Below are 20,198 nucleotides of genomic sequence, written 5' to 3'. Positions count from 1 at the left end.
CCTGCTTTTTTCCATGATGCAGATGATGCAGTGGCCATGCCCTCTTCGTATAAAAAGAGTCACACAACATCTTCAACTCCATTAAATATCTTTCCTCATACAAAATCGCCGATCATTTCATTACAGGTAAAAATATTTTAATTATTATTTTAACTTTAATTTAAAAGTATATATTGTTTTTATATTACAAGAGTAATTACATTTTGTCTAGATATACCTAATACCTAATATGTTTATGTTAAATGAACCTAAAATGAACACTCCCAATGACTTGATCAAATGAATCCAGTGTCATGAATTCACTGTAATTTTAATTAAGTTTCAGGTTTGGACTGTAAATCATTTTTAATGTCCACGGACACATTTGAATGAATTTGTGAAGATTTGTAAAACCATCTCTGTATGTTTGTATTATTAGGTATGGAGGCCAAACTGATTGTAGTGGTTATGTTTGTCTGTGCTGTTTGTCACGGCATCAAAGCCAATCTGCAGACACCAATGATTGTTAACGTAAGAAAATCCACAGCATTTATCCTTAAATTCAGCATCATTCTTCTTAAGTGTCTGGTTTAACAAAACGGTTTATTTCTCTTTTGGTCTTTAGACTAGCATCACTAACACTGGCTGTGGAAGCACTAAACTATGTGTGTCAAGTGCACCTAATTGTGATCCTTCAGGAAACTCCAGCTGCTTTTTCAGTTCCATTCAAGTGAACAACCAAACTGCGTCCATTGAACTCAGTGGTACAACATCTGGATATGTCGCACTGGGACTTACTGCCAGTAACCAATCAGAGGTAAATGTAATACTCAGAATTAATGTTGGCCATGGAAAAAATGACTTACCAAAACTGCAAACCAGTGATGAAATTTCCCAGAATGCACCTCAAACTACAAACATGCTTGACAACTCCCAAAACTACACACTGTCCCGTCACCTTCTCTTGTGAACTAATCAGACACACCTTTTCCTAATTACAATCTCAGTGACACCACACTTAATACTTAGATTCTCATTGTGAGGTATACGCTCAGTTACATTTCGTCTCTGCCGTTACCGAGTCTTGATACAGTGCTTGTTTATTCTGGTATTGACTTTGTTCTTGTTTTTGACCTTGTCTTTTTGCCTTCCCTTATTTGCACTGATCGCCTGACCTCTGCCTGTCTTTGTTTATTGGCTTCTGCCTGATCCCTTGGACTTGTTATTTTATTAAATGGCCACACCTGCTCTTGTTTCTCCCCTAATCCTCATGATGTGACAAGTAGTAATAGCTGGTGGTGATGTTTAGATGTGAGGCTAGAATCGAAAAATATATATAGAATATACACAGTAAGATCCCTAGTGTTGAATTAACACCCAGAGTTTTCATCTGAGTCCAATGGACTTATATAACACTGTAGGGTGTGAATTCAACACTGTGGGTGTTAAATCAACACTGGTGATTTTGCTGTGTATACACTGTATATATATATATATATATGTATATATATATATATATATATATATATATATATATATATATATATATATATATATATATAAAACAAGTTCCATCAGTGACATTATAAGAATGATGTTGAAGGCTAATCAAAAGCTAAGTTTTTTTCTTTATTTCCATTTTTTTTATTTATTAATGGATGACGCATTGCACTAGTCACCTGTTCATAGATACGTTTACTATTAGAGAATGTTCTCAAGAGTCTTCAAGACAGAAGAGTTTAGGCTTTCCAGTTGATGTGTAAGCAGCATGTTTTTGGTTCATTAACTTCAAGAGAAAGACAAAAATAAAGGCTGTTGATGGAACAACTGTTTATACCCGCTATAACAGCAAGTGAGAACAGGACTTAACTCCCGTGTTGGGAAAACTGGCTGACTTATACACATTGCTGATACTGCTTCCGTAAATGTTAATCAAAAGTCTCCCAGTAAAGAAAAAAAAACCTTCACCATTTCTGTATTATTTCTGGTTTCAAGATCACCCTTAGATTTATGTTTCTAGGTGTCACGCTAGCTTTGTTGACAGATTACAAACGCAAATAGCTTTACTAGCAGCAAACACCTACCAGAGGTAGTATCTCTGCTACTTCCTCTCAAGAACTGGGAGTAATAGGAGTAGTGTAAGGGCAGTATTCAGGGCAAACCAGTGACGAAATTTCCCAGAATGCACCACAAACTACAAACATGACAACTCCCAAAACTACACACTGTCCCGTCACCTTCTCTTGTGAACTAATCAGACACACCTTTTCCTAATTACAATCTCAGTGACACCACACTTAATACTTAGACTCTCATTGTGAAGTATACACTCAGTTACATTTCGTCTCTGCCGTTACCGAGTCTTGATACAGTGCTTGTTTATTCTGGTATTGACTTTGTTCTTGTTTTTGACCTTGTCTTTTTGCCTTCCCTTATTTGCACTGATCGCCTTTTTTATTAAATGGCCATTTTATTAAATGGCCACACCTGCTCTTGTTTCTCCCCTAATCCTCATGATGTGACAAGTAGTAATAGCTGGTAGTGATGTTTAGATGTGAGGCTAGAATCTAAAAATATAAATAGAATACACAGTAAAATCCCTAGTGTTGAATTAACACCCAGAGTGTTCATTTGAGTCCAATGGACTTATATAACACTGTAGGGTGTGAATTCAACACTGTGGGTGTTAAATCAACACTGGTGATTTTGCTGTGTATACACTATATATATATATATATATATATATATATATATATATATATATATATATATATATATATATATATATATATACATATTTTACAAGTTCCATCAGTGACATTATAAGAATGATGTTGAAGGCTAATCAGAAGCTAAGTTTTCTTTTTTATTTCCTTTTTTTTTTTTTATTAGTGGATGACGCATTGCACTAGTCACCTGTTCATAGATACGTTTACTATTAGAGAATGTTCTCAAGAGTCTTCAAGACAGAGAGTTTAGAGTTTAGATTTATGTTTCTAGGTGTCACGCTAGCTTTGTTGACAGATTACAAACGCAAATAGCTTTACTAGCAGCAAACACCTACCAGACGTAGTATCTCTGCTACTTCCTCTCAAGTTTTGTTGTCTTCATAATGTCTTTATACACATTCAATGTGAAGTGGTATGACAGAATATGATGAAAGAACAGTTAGGTTTTCCTTCCATTTTATGTCACACGGTAAATCTGTAAACTAATTACAGCTAAAAATGAATGTTGACACCACACCATACTTAATTTGCAGTCTCAGTAAAAATGTCGCTGATGAAGACATAAGAGTTATAAGCATCAGGTGACACTAATTTGTAAACATTACAAATAAATTAGAATGAAAGCTTTTGTGAATTGAATTTGATTTCCTATTTACTTTAGTATGGTAATTATTTCCATTTTCTGTTTTAGGGAGGTGCTGTTGTGTTCATCTGCGGCAACAGCAACACCGTAAACAGCACTTTCTTTTTTAACACTGCTACTCTAAATGGCACGATGCTGACGTCTGCTAATGTGGTAAGTTTATCACATAAAAAGCTGTGATTGTGAGTAAAAGAAACAAAATATGTTGGTAATGTTACTAACACAACAGCCGCAAGAGCGATGCCATCTATCATAAATCACATGTAACATTTCAACACTGACAATTTTGCACCTCAGCGTAATAATCCAGGACATGTTCCACTCCATTTCGGTTTCTCTTTTCAGTCCACTGTAAACAGTGTTCAGGGTGCTTTAAGACAAAACCAGAGCCTCGTTCAGTGCACCTTCAACACCACCACCAATCTGACCATCAACAACAGCAGCAACTTGATAATCAGTAACACCAGCACCTTTTACATCACCATCATGAACGGAAGCTCAAACGGTAAGTTTTCAGCTTTTATCGTATCCTGCTTTTCTACAATTTATCACAGTTTCTCTCATGACTTCTCAAAAAGAATATATTCGAATTGAGATGTATAGACCGTATCTGTGGCTTATGTAAGTAATAAAACTGTGTGTTGGTGACGTTTCAACACTGTTACTACCACACAGCTGACTGTTTTCCAATAAGAGTACATTCCTAAGAGTTTTATTTAGTTTTTACCACAGCAACTGGCCAATAATTGCAAATCACTATTCATTTTTTTAAAAAACAGTATACATCATACATCATTTACCTGTTTATAGTTATATTTAATGCTGTGGAACTATTTATTATTATATTTAATTTTGTGGAACTACCACAAAAAAAGGTTATTCGCCAATATGGCTCATGTTCAAGCTGGTATAAACAATTTTCCCCTTACCAGCCTTTATTTTCTCTCTCTTGAAGTTAACACAACAAAAAAAGTACCATGTCATGTTAGGGAGAAACTGCAAAGTTCATTAATCAACACCTGAGACAAATACGATTGGAGAATGTACAGTACTAGTTAATCTAATACTAATCAAGGAAACCTCCGTTTACTTTCTTGTAAAGTTTCACACTCTGTTCACACAGGAACAACGCTGAACAATGCAACTGTGGTGTTTAATTACAGCGCACCATTAGTCCTGACTAACAGCACAGTGAACGTTGTTAGCAGCACCTACACCGTTCAATCACCGGTGAGTTTACTATTCATGATTACCATCTATGTTCACAGTATTGTATCCATGACTATAGACCAAACGCTCTGCCTCAAATAAATTCTCATACCCTTGAAGTACAAATTAATTTCCTGAACAACTATTCAAAAATTAGCTTAATTATTTAAATATGCACGACAATATTCTGGCTATTTACCTGAGCCATGGAGCTTTTTTATTTAGCTAAACATTACACTTAAATTATCATTACATTTCCATTCATACTAATAATAGATGATAATCATTATGAAACCTTAGATAACACTAGACTGTGATTTCCACCACTATGATAAAATTCAAATCCTGCCCCACTATGAGAACCATGGACATAGACCTTCTCTTTAAATTTGACATGAATGCCATTTTACTTCCTCTCAACCCTGCAGATGGAAAGAGACACCATATACAATTGTATTGCTATGAATCTCAGAGTATGACCAGGATCGATGGGACAGAAAATTATTCTGTAGTGACCAGAATGTGATGAATGATGTCATTTGTTTCCTCTCTTTTAATCTTTAGCTCAACATCAGTCGTAATGGCTGTGGCAGCTTGAAAATGTGTTTGTCGACGCCGTCTGCTTGCGAACCTGCAGGATCCGGCTGCACTTTCATGTCTTCTAAAGTGAACAACCAAACCATTTTCTTTGAGCTCAGCGGCCGAACGTCTGGATATGTCGCACTGGGACTCACGAAACAGGTAACGAGAACAACTGAAAATAAAATAAAATAAAATAAACAGAATCTGATTGGCTTTTTTGTACCCATTTAGGTAAGATTGTAGTGAAGATGACATTCTCTAGACTTGCCTGTTTAGTTGTCATCAACAGAGCTAAATAAATCTAAATAATGCTCCTGGTTGTATAATTATAAATCCTTTATTATTATTATTATTATTATTATTATTATTATTATTATTATTATTATTATTATTTAAATGATGACATCCAGTTAGCTGCAGTTTTAATGAAATGTTCTTTTCCTTTTAGAATTCCACTTATGTGTTTGTCTGTGGCAACAACTACAACAGCAGCAGCAACAGCAGCAGTTTTTTCTTTCAAACAGCCACTCAAAACGGCACAGTGTTGACTCCTGCTAGCGTGGTATGTGTGCAGATTGACTAAAACGAACACATTCTGGCAATATCACCAAGCCACCAATCTCTCTGCACTCCCCACCTGCCTATCTGTCTATGTATGTCTGTCTCCGCCTATATATGCTTATTTTAGTAAGAACAATTTATTAATTGCCAGAATGTGCAGGTGTCTTGATGTTCCTAATAAAGTGCACAGGAACATTAACCAGTCGTATAACTTGTTATTTACATTTATGGCATTTGGCAGACGCTCTTATCCAGAGCTACTTACATTTATACAACTGAGCTTGAGTTTAGGGTTAAGGGCCTTGCCCAAGGGCCCAACAGTGGTAGCTTGGCAGTGCTCCTGACCTGCTCCTTGAGCTCCTGACCTTCTGATCAGTAACCCAGAGCCTTTACCCACTGAAACACCAATGCCCTTGTTATTGCAATTATTACCTGAACCAGGTTAATATTCCATTAACATCCCATAATATAATTAATGTCTTTCTTTTGTTGGTATTTTTTTTCAGTCTAATGTATACTATTATCAGGGTGAAGTAACACAAACCAAGAGTTTTATTCAGTGCATCTTCAACATCACCACCAATGCCAGTGACAACGTGTACAACATCACCATCTTCAGTGGAACCACTAACGGTGAGCTTTAACTGTTACAATATATTCTTTTTCTCTGTTTGTTATAGATGTTTTTTTTTTTAACAACCTTGGTGTTGTTCAGACCTTTACTTAACATATATGTGATTTCAGCATAAATCATACATATCCTGTACACACTGCTATTTCTTACTGGTAGTTTAGCTATATATACTTATACCATAGCACTGTTTCTATTCTATTCTATTCTATTATATTATATTAACGCAATCGTTCTAATATGTTATCGTTTCTATAGTAACAGGTCTTTCAAGGGGAATTGTATTACAGGCACTCCACATAAAGGAATTAAAATAGGTGTGTAATCATTGATATGGGGAAGTTTTCTGTAAGAGGATAATTTAGCATTTATCTCAGTAACAGGACATGCTGGTTTTGTCTAATCTTCAAGAGAGAAAACAAACGTGTTTACAGCTGCTACGTCATGCTAGCTTTCTAACACATTTCAGATGTTCCACAACATTAAGTGTAACTATAAACCATAGGCGATTGCGTTAAAACTACATGGTCATGAGTTCAAATCCCAGCACCACCAAGCTGCTACTGCTGGGTCCTTGAGCAAAGCCCTTACCCCTCAATGGACTCCCATACTCCAGAGTACTCCCGTACTCTCTCCTCACGGCGCAGTACCACACTGGCTGCAGCTGTCATGTACTGTCCTTACACTACTAAAAAATGCTTTAAACATGAAAGATAAATTAAGATTTAATAAAGATTTAAGATTCAGGGTTCAAAGGTTTATTTGTCACGTGTGCATTCAGAGAAAGTACAAAAACGTTTGGGGATGTGATGTTATTGAAATCAACTTTCGAGTGGGAACAGCAGCTTCATTTTATCAAGCCATCCCACCTTGAATTATGGGTTTTTTAGTAAGGTTCTCCACTCTTTTTCTACAGGAACACAAATGGGAACTGCAACAACACTGCTTGCCACCAGAGTAGGTTTAGACCTGTCTAATTCCAGTGCACCACTCATCCTGATCACCCAGAATCCCCAGACTAATCCTGCAAATGGCTGTAACTCAGTAGTCAGCCTCTGGACTCATGGTAAACACACATCACACACAAGTAATATTTTATATATATTATATATATATATAATATATATATATATATATATATATAGTGTATATATCGCTCTTGATGACATTGTACATTTCTCCTCTCTCACTCAGTGTTGGCTGTGCTTCTCAGCGCAATGAGTCTCCACTTCGTCACTTCACACAGTATAAATTAAGTATAAATGTGTGTTGAAAGTCACAAGTGTGTGTGTGTGTATGTGTGTGTGTGGGTAAAATATGAAACCATCCTTAATTGGCTGAACATGAAGTCAAGCCTGTAACCTAAATTATATATTGGCACTCTGTTTTGTAAATAGATTTCTGAACTGTGGCTAAAATGTAAAAAGAAAACCTTTTTGGAATATATAAATGACATTAATTTACACCAAATCAGATTCTTTTTTTTCTTTATAATTGTGAATTAGAATGCAAATGTACTGAATTATTAAAGTATGTTTCTTACGACTTTCAGCTGTTTGTTAATTATTCAGATTTAATGCCCACAATAACTAGAGTAAGTAACTGTTATACTAGCGGCTGTGGTACTAAATTTGCACATAAAACATTTGCAGTCAAGTCTCAATTGCCATAATTATTATTTCCATGGTGCATTCAGTTATTTCCAGTGTTCCCAGGACAGATCCGCTGTGACCCTGACCACGATGAAGGACTTTCTGAAAATGAATGAATAAATGGATGAGTACACTAAACTGATTCATCATATTAGTTAGAAAATATATCGCAGCCTACTGTACATGCCTAAGCAAGGATAGAGAGATTCCCCCTTTATTAATATAGCTACAAGTATATGGCTAGCAATAGCTAATATTAATAGTGTTGAATGCAAGAGCAGGTAGGTATGCTCTGCTTGTTTTCCAGGTGTGTGCAGGTCAATGAATGCCTGATATGATGTGTGCCTGTACGCTGCTTCTCATCACACTGCCAATCATCACACTGTAGAAAGTTTGGCTGGAGGCACTTTGGTGGGAGAGTTTGGTTGTTTGGTTGACATTTTCGAGCACCACTTACGGCATTTGCCAGATGCCCTTATCCAGAGCGGCTTACATTCATCTCACTTATACATTTGAGCAGTTGAGGGTTAAGGGCCTTGCTCAGGGGCCCAGCAGTGGCCCTTGAGCCACTGACCTTCTGGTGAAAAGACCAACGTGCTTAACCACTGAGCTACCACTGCCCCTAGGGTTAGGGTTAGGGGTTAGAGTTAGATATATAATGCTTAACTTTAGGGAAGCTTGTTTTTGGTTTTGCTTTGTTCTTTCCTTTGTCAATAACCACAATCTAGCCTCTGTTTGTTTTTGTTCAGGACTGTTTACTGTTCTATGTACTGTGTCATGTGCTTTCTTTTCTGTTGCCTGACCATGTGGCGTTAAAAAAAAACAGCTCATTGTGCACATTAAATACTTTGAGATGCATTCTTCTGTTGTGTTTGTGTGTGTTTAACCCTTTTGGTTGCTGGTTGCCTACACTCATCAACTGTTGGACAGTACTGTTACAAGCCCCATTTATCCCTAGAACTACTCAGTGTACTTGAGGTTGCTGAAATTAAAATGTAAGCTTTGGCCAGAGAGGAGAGCAGCGAGTACAATTGAGTATTTTAGCAAGAGAACAGATAGTCACTAGAATAGAATAGAAATTTATTTTCTGTATGTGTCCATTTCAGCTTCCATCAGACTGTTGGACTGTCCTTATTGACTCAAAAAGAACCCCACCTCTACTTTCTTGAGACGAGGTTGTTCCTTCTCAGGTCTGTATGCAGGTCCGATTTGTCAAACAACTGGCACATACCTGAAGACTCAGTGTGAGCAGAATACTTTCTGTATGGTAGCGGCCCAGCCTCTCTTACTGCTACCTCCATATAGCTTGTAGCACTGTCCATACCAACAGCCTCTCTCATTGCCATATCCACATTGTGCGCACTGCCTTCAAAACATCTGATTTCAACACCTTAGCTATGTTTATTCCATTTTGTACCCTTAAAACTAAGGGTAACAAAGCAACCAAACCAATGGCATTTCCACATTAGTAAGGTTAAATAAATTATGTTTAATAATTTTAAATACAAACTAATATGTCAATCGGTCTGTACTGTGTTTCACTTTTTTATATTCATTCTATTAATCTTTTAAATAAACTGTATATGATTTTGTTTTCTGGATTTTAATTAGAGCACCTGTTTATGGATTGAATAAATGATGTAAAACAATCAGTTTAATGCTGAATAGTAAGGGATTATGATTGTTACCTGTTACTCCTAAGTAGGAAAGACTTTTTTTTATTGACAGGGTTTACCAAAAGGTGGAGGTGTATTTACTATAAGAAGACTTACTACTTATAAACCACAGGTGAGCAAATTCAGTAAACAAGGTGATCAACTAAGAATGTGCATGTAAATACACGTCCCCTGGAAAACAATACTTTCAGCTGCCGCCATCTAGAGGAAGAAACTCAAAGCTATAATCACTCAGATATCAGCAGTCTGAAAGTTTATTGTGTTTATATACACACGTACGTAAGAAAATTACTGTATTTTTTAATGCCGCTGCAAATCACAGGGTTATTTACAGGTTTATATATAGACACGTTGGTCAGGTGTCTGTGACATAGTTCTTGTGAGATAGTTGCTGGTTTTAAATTGTTTGCTGGGAGTTTCGTACCCATGTCAGCGTTTGCTCTCCTTAATGAGGCACTCACTGTGAAACCCGAAAGAGCTGTGGTTATAGGAGACTACCTTAAGGCAGGTGAAATTAGCTAGGCCTTTAGGGGTACCAGTAGCACTAGTTAGGTGTATACTGTACCAGGAGCCAGGGCACCGGACATAGCAGGTAATCTTAGGTTCTTAGGCGAGCATAGGTTTTCAAAGATAGTTTTTCACGTAGGAGCTAATGATATATGCTTTTGTCATTCAGTGGTTACGAACATTGTAGAGGTGTGTATATTAATTAATCCCATAGCTTTAGGACTGCAACTGCCATGAACAGTCCTGCACTCAATTGCACAACTGCACTTTTTGACCATCACCTCTTGTTTGCGTATTATGTATAATTTTTTTATTTAAATTTTATATCCTGAATTTATATATGTGTGTAAAGCTGCTTTGCGACAATGTCCATTATTCAAAGTGCTATACAAATTGAAATATTGACAGCCATCTTCTTTTCCTGATCTTTTATTTCGCTTTTCTTGTCCAGTTCAGGCAGCCATTTTGAAAATGAACTTGACTTCTTTTCCCGTGCAAATTAGCCAAACCCAAGCTCCGCCCTCTTTACCTACAATTTCTGCCCAGCAACAAGTGATTAGGAATTTCGACTCTTTTCATTGAGTCGGATCAAGAAGAGTCGACTCTTTCGGCTCGAAAACGGCACACTGCCTTTTTATTTCTCTAAACGGATGAAGCCGTGATTGTTGTTCTTTGCATAACTGTGGCTGAAACTTGTTTTATTAAATCTCACTCTACTTTATAATTGACAAAATAACCTTGTATTTGATTTTATAAAATCTATTAAAAGTAGTTACATCAGCAATGAACTGCATACTGAGAAAAAAAATCTCTGCATTTACGTTATGTATGGTATTTTTGTAAATGGTGTGTCTGTGCTTCAACATTTATTTCCACAAATAATGTCTTGGGACATTAATCATTGTATTGTTAATTATATTGTGATTGTATGGTGAGGCCAAAGACCAATTTTCAGCCAAGGCTGAACAATAAAGTACAACTAACTTATTATTATTATTATTATTATTATTATTATTATTATTATTATTATTATTATTGTTGTTGTTGTTGTTGTTGTTATTATTGTTATTGTTATTAATAATCTCTCACTGTCTCGCGCAGAGGTTTGATCATAGATATTCTGCTCACTGTCATCTGCCCTCATTGGGAATTATCTTTAGACGCCTTTAGAGAAAAGATACTAGAAATAGATTGAATGTACCACTTTCCCAAACTCCAACTGATTCCAATTATACTTGTAAATGATTATTACTTGAATAGCTACTCTATTACATACCGTATTTTACATTTATGGCTATAAAACCTCAGAAAATTCCCCCAATACCCCTGACAGAGGATTCAGATCATCATCATCATTTGTGTTTTAATACAAATGTAATTTGTTTACACACTATAATAGAACACAATTTAGGAAAGGAATGTGTGTAAGATACCTGATAACACAATATTACTGAGTGAAATAAACATCAACATCCAGTTTAGTATCATTTATTAGAAATAAATGTTAATGTCATCCAATTGCCATCAAATCAGCTAGCACAATAGTTTATTAAAGTTATAGTTGTGATGTATATTAATTTCCTTTCCATACTTTCCATATATACTAATTTCCATACTTTCTTCGGAGAATTGTTATATAATAATGAGAAGAAAAAGAAGAAGAGTTTTTCTATTACTAATTAAAGCTGATAAATATCTCCTTACAAATTTCGAAGAATAGGTTTTAATGATGTAAAAAACAGTGCCATTATCCTGTGCTATGCTACTTTCTGCTTTTCTCTTCTTTTAGAAGCAGACAGCTGAAAATTTCATGTTGTAACACTACATGGATACATGGTTTAGGTTATCCTACGGTGTATACAGTCATATGTTAGGTCACTTGACTTCTAAAATTTCTTCATGTCATATTGTTTTTGTAAATGAAAGCTGCTGGATGTAGGGTTTGGGGGATTTAAGGATTTGGTGCCCTCTCTGGTAGTTGCTGTTGAAACTTAAACAAAAAAAGTACAAGTATACTGAGTGTAAGAGAAAAACCTCTTCATTTTAACACAAGCTCATTTTAGCTAACAGATCTCTTACTGTGTTAGCAGCATGCATTGGATAACTTAGTGGGCTAGGTGGCTAACATTAGCCACCAAGCTTAAACACAGCGAGTAGACCCAAACCTTCTAGCTAAAATTAACCATCTAACTCAATAAAGCAATGAGTGTTTGTCAAAACAGCTGAAAATGAACTTATTTTTATTTTCCTCATTTCTTTCTCTAATTATAGAAATCTATATCCCACTGTACAGAAACAAATACATTTATTTTTTATGTCAATTTCCAAGAAATACCTGATAGTACCTGATAAATTGATCAAATCATACACTGATGTATTATATTATAGTAATAAAACGTATTGATTTAATGGTTTATTGACTGAAATTTTAATACATGACTTAGTTTTGAGGATTTAAAAAAACAAATCAGTGGTACGTTTAAGGTAATAAACATGATGCAAAAAATTTATTTAATGGATAATTATTGTTTAATGGATAAATAGAGAGAGAGAAAGAAAGTGTAAATGTAATGCTATATAATTTAATAATACATTATCTGATATCGATAATACTTATCACCTACTAGTCTTAATGAATGAATGAAAATATTGAATCTATGAGATCGATATTTCATTGTGTTTTATTGTGACTTTTAATGCTGACTCAGTTTCTTAATTTCTCAAGGTATGTTTTTTAAATTTTATTTAATTTTTATTTTATTTTATTTATGAGCAGGAGCTGTTACAGCACACTGAAATTATTACTATTGCATGAATTATTTCAAGAAAGAGAGTGAAAAAGAAATAAAAAGAAAGACAAAGAGTGTGTGAGCTGTAATTGTCACTGCGTCAGTGTGAAAGACTGTTATTTGGTATTCTGAGACCCCTAATTTTCCACCCACACACCCCTCGACCTCCCCCATCGCAGCTTTATTCCTCCTCCGTCCTGCCGTTCTTCTGCTTCTTGTCTACTTTTTTTTCTTCTGGAAGCGTCTGAACTGATTCTGAATGGCCAGAGCTGCTTTCTCCGTCTCGGGCGCATCCAGGTCGATGTCAATTTCCTCCTCGTCATCCTGAGCTGGGGGTTTAGACGCCTTTTCCACAGGGGCTATAAATAAAAAAAATAAAATAAATTATATTATATATATATATATCATATATATATTCACCACGTTTTTGTGGTCAAGCATTAAATGTAATATCTAGATGAAGTAGATGAAGTGTGTTTATTTTATTATATGTCTGTGTTTACATTAACAGTAAAATCACACCTTTTTTCCCATCATCCATCAGCTCCTTGGTGCTGCTGTGAGTTTTTGAGGAACCAATCTGCGAAGGAAAAATGATAAAATTCACATAAATGTTTAAAGATGTGCACATTATTATAAGCCTAACTCTGTCTATGGATATGTTCCAGACCACACACCGTGACTGAATGCAAACTAGCAAAACAAACAAACAAACATACCAACCCAATATAGCAAACCACAACTAACTAGCTGTTAGAGAAAGCAAATTGACAAGCAAATGCTAACCTAGTCAGTTAGAGCTAATCTAGCAAGTGAAGTCAAGCTAGTAACTATAAGCAACCTAGTAAAAAAAACAAAACAAATGGAAGCAAATTAGCAACTGTAAAGCGAACCTAGAGAGCAAATGTAACCTAGTGAGCAAAAGGTACTGAAGCAAGCTAACCCAGTCGTAACCCATAACCTTAAATGCTGTGCTACCACAACGACCACAGCATAGTGGACCATGTACAGCGCACTTATAAAATCCCACAATGCAATGTAAAGGGCTGGCGTCACAGTGAAATATATATAATACCCACGATGCATTGTGCGATAGATAAATATGCTGTGTGCTTTGGGACACGCCAAGAGTGAATTAGAAATGGTTTGCTGTATAGACATACAGTATCTCACAAAAGTGAGTACACCCCTCACATTTTTGTAAATATTTGATTATATCTTTTAATGACATTTTCACTTAGGGGTGTACTCACTTTTGTTGCCAGCGGTTTAGACATTAATGCCTGTGTGTTGAGTTATTTTGAGGGAACAGCAAATTTACACTGTTAGACAAACTGTACACTCACTACTTTACACTGTAGCAAAGTGTCATTTCTTCAGTGTTGTCACAGGAAAAGATATAATCAAATATTTACAAAAATGGGAGGGGTGTACTCACTTTTGTGAGATACTGTACATCCTCTTTACACTGCAGCAAAGCTGTGTGTGTGTGTGTGTATGTGTGTGTGTGTGTGTGAATTATGAAGAGAAAAGTGAAATCAGCCTCGAGATCAGACGATGGCCTGGATACAGAATAATGACTAATGAGTTCATACACGGTTTATAATTTACATTTTACATTTATGATAATGAGTCTTTATTGGTTACAATTACCCCAGCATGCCAGGAAGATGGGGTCAGAGCGCAGGGTCAGCCATGATACAGCACCCCTGGAGCAGAGATGGTTAAGGGCCTTGCTCAAGGGCCCAACAGTGGCAGCCTGACAGTGCTGGGATTTGAACTCATGACCTTCTGATCAGTAACCCAACCACTGAGCTACCAATACGTTATAGTTTCTATAGTAACAGCTCATTCACAGGTACTTGTACAGCAAACTCTCCACATATATGGATTAAAAAAGTGTGGTAAGGTTTTCTGGAAGCAGATGTTTACGTAACAGTAATGGAAGGAGTCTCCAGTGTCATCACTTAGTAACAGTTAAAAAAACAAACGATGCGTCATAAGTTGAAAATTGTAATCGTTGGTAAATTGGTATGGTGTAAGAGCTGTTAAGGAAAATAACTGATGTCAGAGTGGTAACAGGACCACTGCTTCGCCACTTTATTTTACCATAATAGCACCACGTTCCTGTTTTACTCCTTATATAGTACGTAATCATACATGGTGTAATGTTTCATGCTACCTTTTGATTCAAAGTAGGGCATGGGACTATAATTGGCACCTTTTTATAATAATAAATATATATAATTGGAATTAAAAAGGGAAAATGAGGGCGAGAGAGCTAGTCTAGAAAGAAACATCGCATGGTTGCACTTTCACAGCTTCACACACACACACACACTCTCCATCTGCTAATTAACCAAGCTCATTTCAGCAAGGTCAAGCCGTCTGGGAGCAGCTGAGTAACTGGCAAATTGTGCCAAAGCTAATTTAATATACTCTTAATCTGTTTAGGTTTCAGCTTAACACAAATCCAAAACAGGAATTAGACACGGAGTTCAGGCCGAAATGAAATGTACACAAATACTTCGTTTCACTTCACCCCCAGTGTAGTTCATCCACCAAGACATGTTTAGTATTTGAAGGTTGTATGTGTTTTATTCCGCTTACACCACAGTGATCTGGCAACGATTCCATTTTACTATTTATGAAAGAACACATCGTATGTTTTATCCATTTATATTTACTGTGGTGGAATACCAGTGAAACTGTCCGTTATAGCAGCTACAAACACTCGTAAACTCCTCCGACACTGGAGACTCCTTCCACAAACGTTACAGTACATAAACGTCTCCTTACATAATGGTACCAACAATTACGCACGTTTCATATCTGCCTCCACATCTGTTTATGTGGAGCATCTGCTGTGCACGTTCCGGTGAATGAGCTGTTACTATAGAAACGATATTGCATTAGAGCGAGTGCATTAGTATAAACCTGTCAGAGCTGCTGTTACAGATAATGAACCCAAATCCACTTTAAGAGGAATAATAATAATAATAATATTAATAATAATAAAGGTAAATACTAATGCCGTCTGCTTTATTTCCATGGCTTCGATTACGTTTAATATGAAACACAGACTGTATGGCGTTCCTAAATACAGACGCTGAACAGAACACGTAAATGTAAATACAGACACAGTAACAATACCAAGGGTACAGGAGGTCACTTTTAACTCCAGTGCTTTCAACCAAAATATTAAATCCAATGCTCACCTCACTCATACTCGTGTCCAATGTCTCGTCAGTCCTTAATGCAGGGATCAGGTTATTTTTCCAACAGGATCAAATGGACAATGGAAGAACACACACCTTCACAGTTGATGTCCTGGTTTTTGTGTGTGTGTGTGTGTGTGTGTGTGTGTGTGTGTGTGTGTGTGTGTGTGTGTGTGTGTGTGTGTGTGTGTGTGTGTGTGTGTGTGTGTGTGTGTGTGTGAGAAAGAGAGATCTGTGTGGGCTGATATTCTGAGAGGATAAACGTACTCTTCATCATGAAACACACGCCCCCCTATTCTCTTCTCACACTCCTCCTTTTCCTACTCAGTCTGTGTGTGTGTGTGTGTGCGTGTGTGTGTGTAATGTTTGTTAGAAGCCATGAAATGTAATTTTACACTTTTTCCTGCTTAGGCTAGAGGTTGGTTTAATTTGTTGACTTTTTTTTTACTCATTTCAAGTTTATACAATTTCATACTGTGATATTTCAGGAGTTTTATTGAGTTAATATTTAAATCTGTCTAGTATTATAACTGTAATAACGTCATGAACTGGCATGAAATCTTTTAAATAAAAGTCTCATTTAAAACTGATATTTTGACATGCAGCGGTTTAGTCTCTGAATCATTTCCATGTCCAAATAATTAACTGATAAAACAAACAAACTGGTAAACACATTACAGTATATTACATTTCACACACACTTCATTATGTGAGACGTTAAAGCTATAACGTATTAATTATATTATATAAAATATATTGTGTGTCGCTTCAGTCTTTACTTGTTTGTTAACTGTTTATTGATTGCTAAAATTAAATAAACGACTGTAATGTGCACACGGTATTCTCCCAGACCCCCCCCCCCCCCCCCGCCCCCCTCCCCCTCCAGAGTTTGTATTAGTGTTTGAGACATGATCCAGCTGGACCGGCTCAGATGTAGGTGTAGATCAGATCAGAGAGGGGGTGTAGATATTTCATTATCTTGCTATGTTTTTAGGAGAAAAAAATGCCCGCGACACAGACCAGCAAATCGATTGCAATATGGCAGTGTGTAAAAAATGTGAGAGGTCACGTGATCCTACAGTCTGATGGCACATGGCGATGATGGTGTGTGTGAAATGAGTGATTGTGTAAATCAAACAAAGACCAATGATTCAAACACTCTTTGACAGTTACACTTGATTCTGCAACCACTTCTTCTCCTCTAGAAGTAAACCAATGGGGACTGGACTGGAGATGATTTGCTTTGGATCTCAGGTTCCTCTTCTGTTCTAAACTACAAATTCAGCCTTGACTTCCTGCCAACGAAATCCTCAGCTTTTCATTTCCGTTCTTTTCCGTTCATATCAGACCAGCTTGACTCGACGCGGAGTCTCTCCACATGTGACTCCTCTGTCCTGCCACTGTGTACACCCTCACCCTTCTATGTATCCTCCTCCTTCTCCTTTCTCTCCGTTCCCACACATGCTTCATCGCTCCGTACGCCACAACGCTCAGCACCACGGCGCCACCAGAAGACAAGAGGAGCGTCCCTGTGAGCAGCATATGTGACGAGGCCAAGCACAGCAGCACCGTGGCACCACCGAGCATCAGCGCCAGGCCGATGGCGAGCAACAGAGATGGATCGATGCTCCCACCACTGCGCAGCTGCACTATGCGTCGCCGACTGCGCACGCAGCCCATGTCCTGCACGGCCGAGCTAAGCAACTGCTTGAGCACGAGTACGAGGGCCAGGATGCAGAGGGCGGAGCCCACGGTGAGGCGCCACACAGCCGAGGACACCTCCGCAGAGCCGGCTGAAGACAAGAGTGCCACACCGCCTGTCCCGAGGCCGAGCACCAGGGCAACAGAGGAGGTGTAGCAGAGCAGGGAGATGCATGGCTCACCAAACCACCACAGTTCCACCTGATCCTCAACATCCTGCTGCAGGAACATGAGCCCAGACATCTTATAACCAGCTCACACACCTCAAACTGTGGGATTAGGAGCAGACATTAGAGTGGACGTAAACAAAAAAATCACTCCAGGACCTCATTTCACATCTTCATCATTTATAATCATTTGGAGAGGTTTGATAAGGTAGGGTTAATGTGGTTGATTATTTTCCTATAACAGCACACCTGGAATTGTTTTATTCTGCAGCAATTTATCAACAATTAAATATTTTTATTTATTAAAGAACAACGTTTATAGATGCACTGTTTTGTGGAACGTCCATGAAACAATTTAGTTCCTCTTGTTGCTTCTTTATAAACAGTCGTTCCTTCACCAGCCTCTCTTTATTCTTTCTCTTTATTCTGTCTTTATTCCCTCTCTTTATTCTGTCTTTATTCCCTCTCTTTATTCCCAATCTTTATTCTCTCTCTTTATTCTCTCTCTTTATTCCCTCTCTAGAAGTTAATAAGATCGAAAAAACACAGCTTGTTACGCGTGTTACAGAGAAACCGCAAAGAAGCATAAACTCCTCCGTCCTGAAGATGTCGGAAAACGTGAAGTTACAGCTTTACCTCTGACATTGGAGACTCTTTCATACTTGGAGACTTTCATAAGCGTTACATAAATCACAGAAAACGTCACCATATTAACACTTACACACGTTTTTGAATCCATTTATGTGGCGCGTCTGCCGTACTCGTCCCTGTGAATGAGCCGTTACTATAGAAACCATAATGTCACACATCGTGACGAAGCAGAGATAAGGCGGATGCAAGCGCAGGTTAACAGTTGTTTATTTAAAGAGACAGGCAGGCAGACAAATCCTAAACGTGATCCAAAACGTAATCCATAAACATGCAAGAGGTCAGGCGATTGGCAAACAGGCATACACGGGGCAAGGCAAGAATCTAGGTCGTTAAACAAAACAAGACACGAACTAAGGCGAGGGACTGGAAGCGGATAATCCAGCGCGAACTCGCTTATGGCTATGGCTATGGCGCGAACTAAACTAACGCTAAACACTTACTTACTATTTACGACTTCTCAATCTTCCACGTTGTGTGCTGGGAAGCGCGCGGTATATATGCGGACATGATTAGCGTGTAAACTGCTATCAGCTGGGAGCAATACAGACCCACGTGAATTCCCAGCCAATGACGGAACAGGGAGGAGACATGACAAACATAAACAAAACACACGTGTCCCAATGTCACTACGGTCGACAGCGGAAAAGCAGGTGCTTGCGCATTTGCGTTTAGAGCACACTGCTTCAAGGGGGAATCGTGACAGAAGCCCCCCCAAGGGTCATCCCACTTCATTGGCGGCCCCGGCCCCCTGGGCTGAATGTCCCAAGCAGAGACATGAAACTGCACGGTGTTCTTGGCGGCGTAGGGAAGCAGAGCGACGACCTCAGCTGGACAGGGGGGCTGAGTGACGACCTCAGCTGAACAGGGAGGCTGAGCGACGACCTCAGCTGGACAGGGGGCTGAGCGTCGACCTCAGCTGGGCATGAGGGCAGAGCGATGTCCTCGGCGGAGCAGGGAAACAGAGCACTGTACTCGGTGGAGCAAGGAAGCAGGGCGACGTCCTCGTTGGAGAATGAAAGCGGAGTGACGTCCCCAGCTGAACTGGGAGGCAGAGCGAAGTCCCCTGTAAGGCCAGGGAGAGGAGCGTGGGTCTCCGTGCGGCCAGGGAGAGGAGCGTGGGTCTCCGTGCGGCCAGGGAGAGGAGCGTGGGTCTCCTCGAAGCAGAAGGGGGGAACACTATTTGCCATGTAGCAGGGGGGTTGAGCGACGACCTCAGCTGAACAGGCGGGCTGAGCGACAACCTCAGCTGAACAGGCGAGCTGAGCGACAACCTCAGCTGAACAGGCGGGCTGAGCGACGACCTCAGCTGATCAGGCGGGCTGAGCGACGACCTCAGCTGAGCAGGCGGGCTGAGCGACGACCTCAGCTGAGCAGGGAGACTGAGCGACGACCTCAGCTGAGCACGGAAGCTGAGCGATGTCCACAGCTGCACAGGGAGACTGAGGCTCTGAGGTCACTAGGTGTACCTTGGGCATGGGCGGAGCTTGGCTGGCCGTGTCGGCG

At 38.5% G+C, this 20,198-nt stretch overlaps 2 protein-coding genes and 1 long non-coding RNA gene across 3 annotated transcripts; 1 reads left to right on the top strand and 2 right to left on the bottom strand.

Annotated features, from left to right (window-relative positions):
• Positions 1 to 7,879, top strand: LOC108268078 (putative ferric-chelate reductase 1). Its single transcript, XM_017472764.3, has 11 exons — positions 1 to 126; positions 419 to 510; positions 605 to 796; positions 3,400 to 3,504; positions 3,697 to 3,856; positions 4,475 to 4,581; positions 5,125 to 5,301; positions 5,591 to 5,704; positions 6,210 to 6,336; positions 7,251 to 7,400; positions 7,529 to 7,879. The coding sequence occupies exons 2-11, from the start codon at positions 421 to 423 to the stop codon at positions 7,588 to 7,590; spliced, it is 1,284 nt and encodes a 427-aa protein (XP_017328253.1). The 5' UTR covers positions 1 to 126; positions 419 to 420; the 3' UTR covers positions 7,591 to 7,879.
• Positions 7,880 to 11,641: 3,762 nt separating this feature from the next.
• On the bottom strand, positions 11,642 to 17,009 carry LOC108267270 (uncharacterized). The gene is made up of 3 exons (XR_001813046.3): positions 16,177 to 17,009; positions 13,481 to 13,538; positions 11,642 to 13,317 (listed from the first exon to the last, which is right to left on the bottom strand). It is a non-coding gene; the product is annotated as an uncharacterized LOC108267270 (long non-coding RNA).
• A 70-nt stretch (positions 17,010 to 17,079) lies between these two features.
• tmem125b (transmembrane protein 125b) lies at positions 17,080 to 18,215 on the bottom strand. The gene has a single exon (XM_017471503.3). The coding sequence runs from the start codon at positions 18,118 to 18,120 to the stop codon at positions 17,515 to 17,517; it is 606 nt and encodes a 201-aa protein (XP_017326992.1). The 5' UTR covers positions 18,121 to 18,215; the 3' UTR covers positions 17,080 to 17,514.
• Positions 18,216 to 20,198: the final 1,983 nt, after the last annotated feature.

Source organism: Ictalurus punctatus, chromosome 7 (genome assembly GCF_001660625.3).
Source record: "Ictalurus punctatus breed USDA103 chromosome 7, Coco_2.0, whole genome shotgun sequence".
Lineage (NCBI taxonomy): Eukaryota > Metazoa > Chordata > Actinopteri > Siluriformes > Ictaluridae > Ictalurus > Ictalurus punctatus.
Note: the sequence above shows the minus strand (reverse complement) of the source record. Positions and strands in the feature narration are given on the sequence as shown.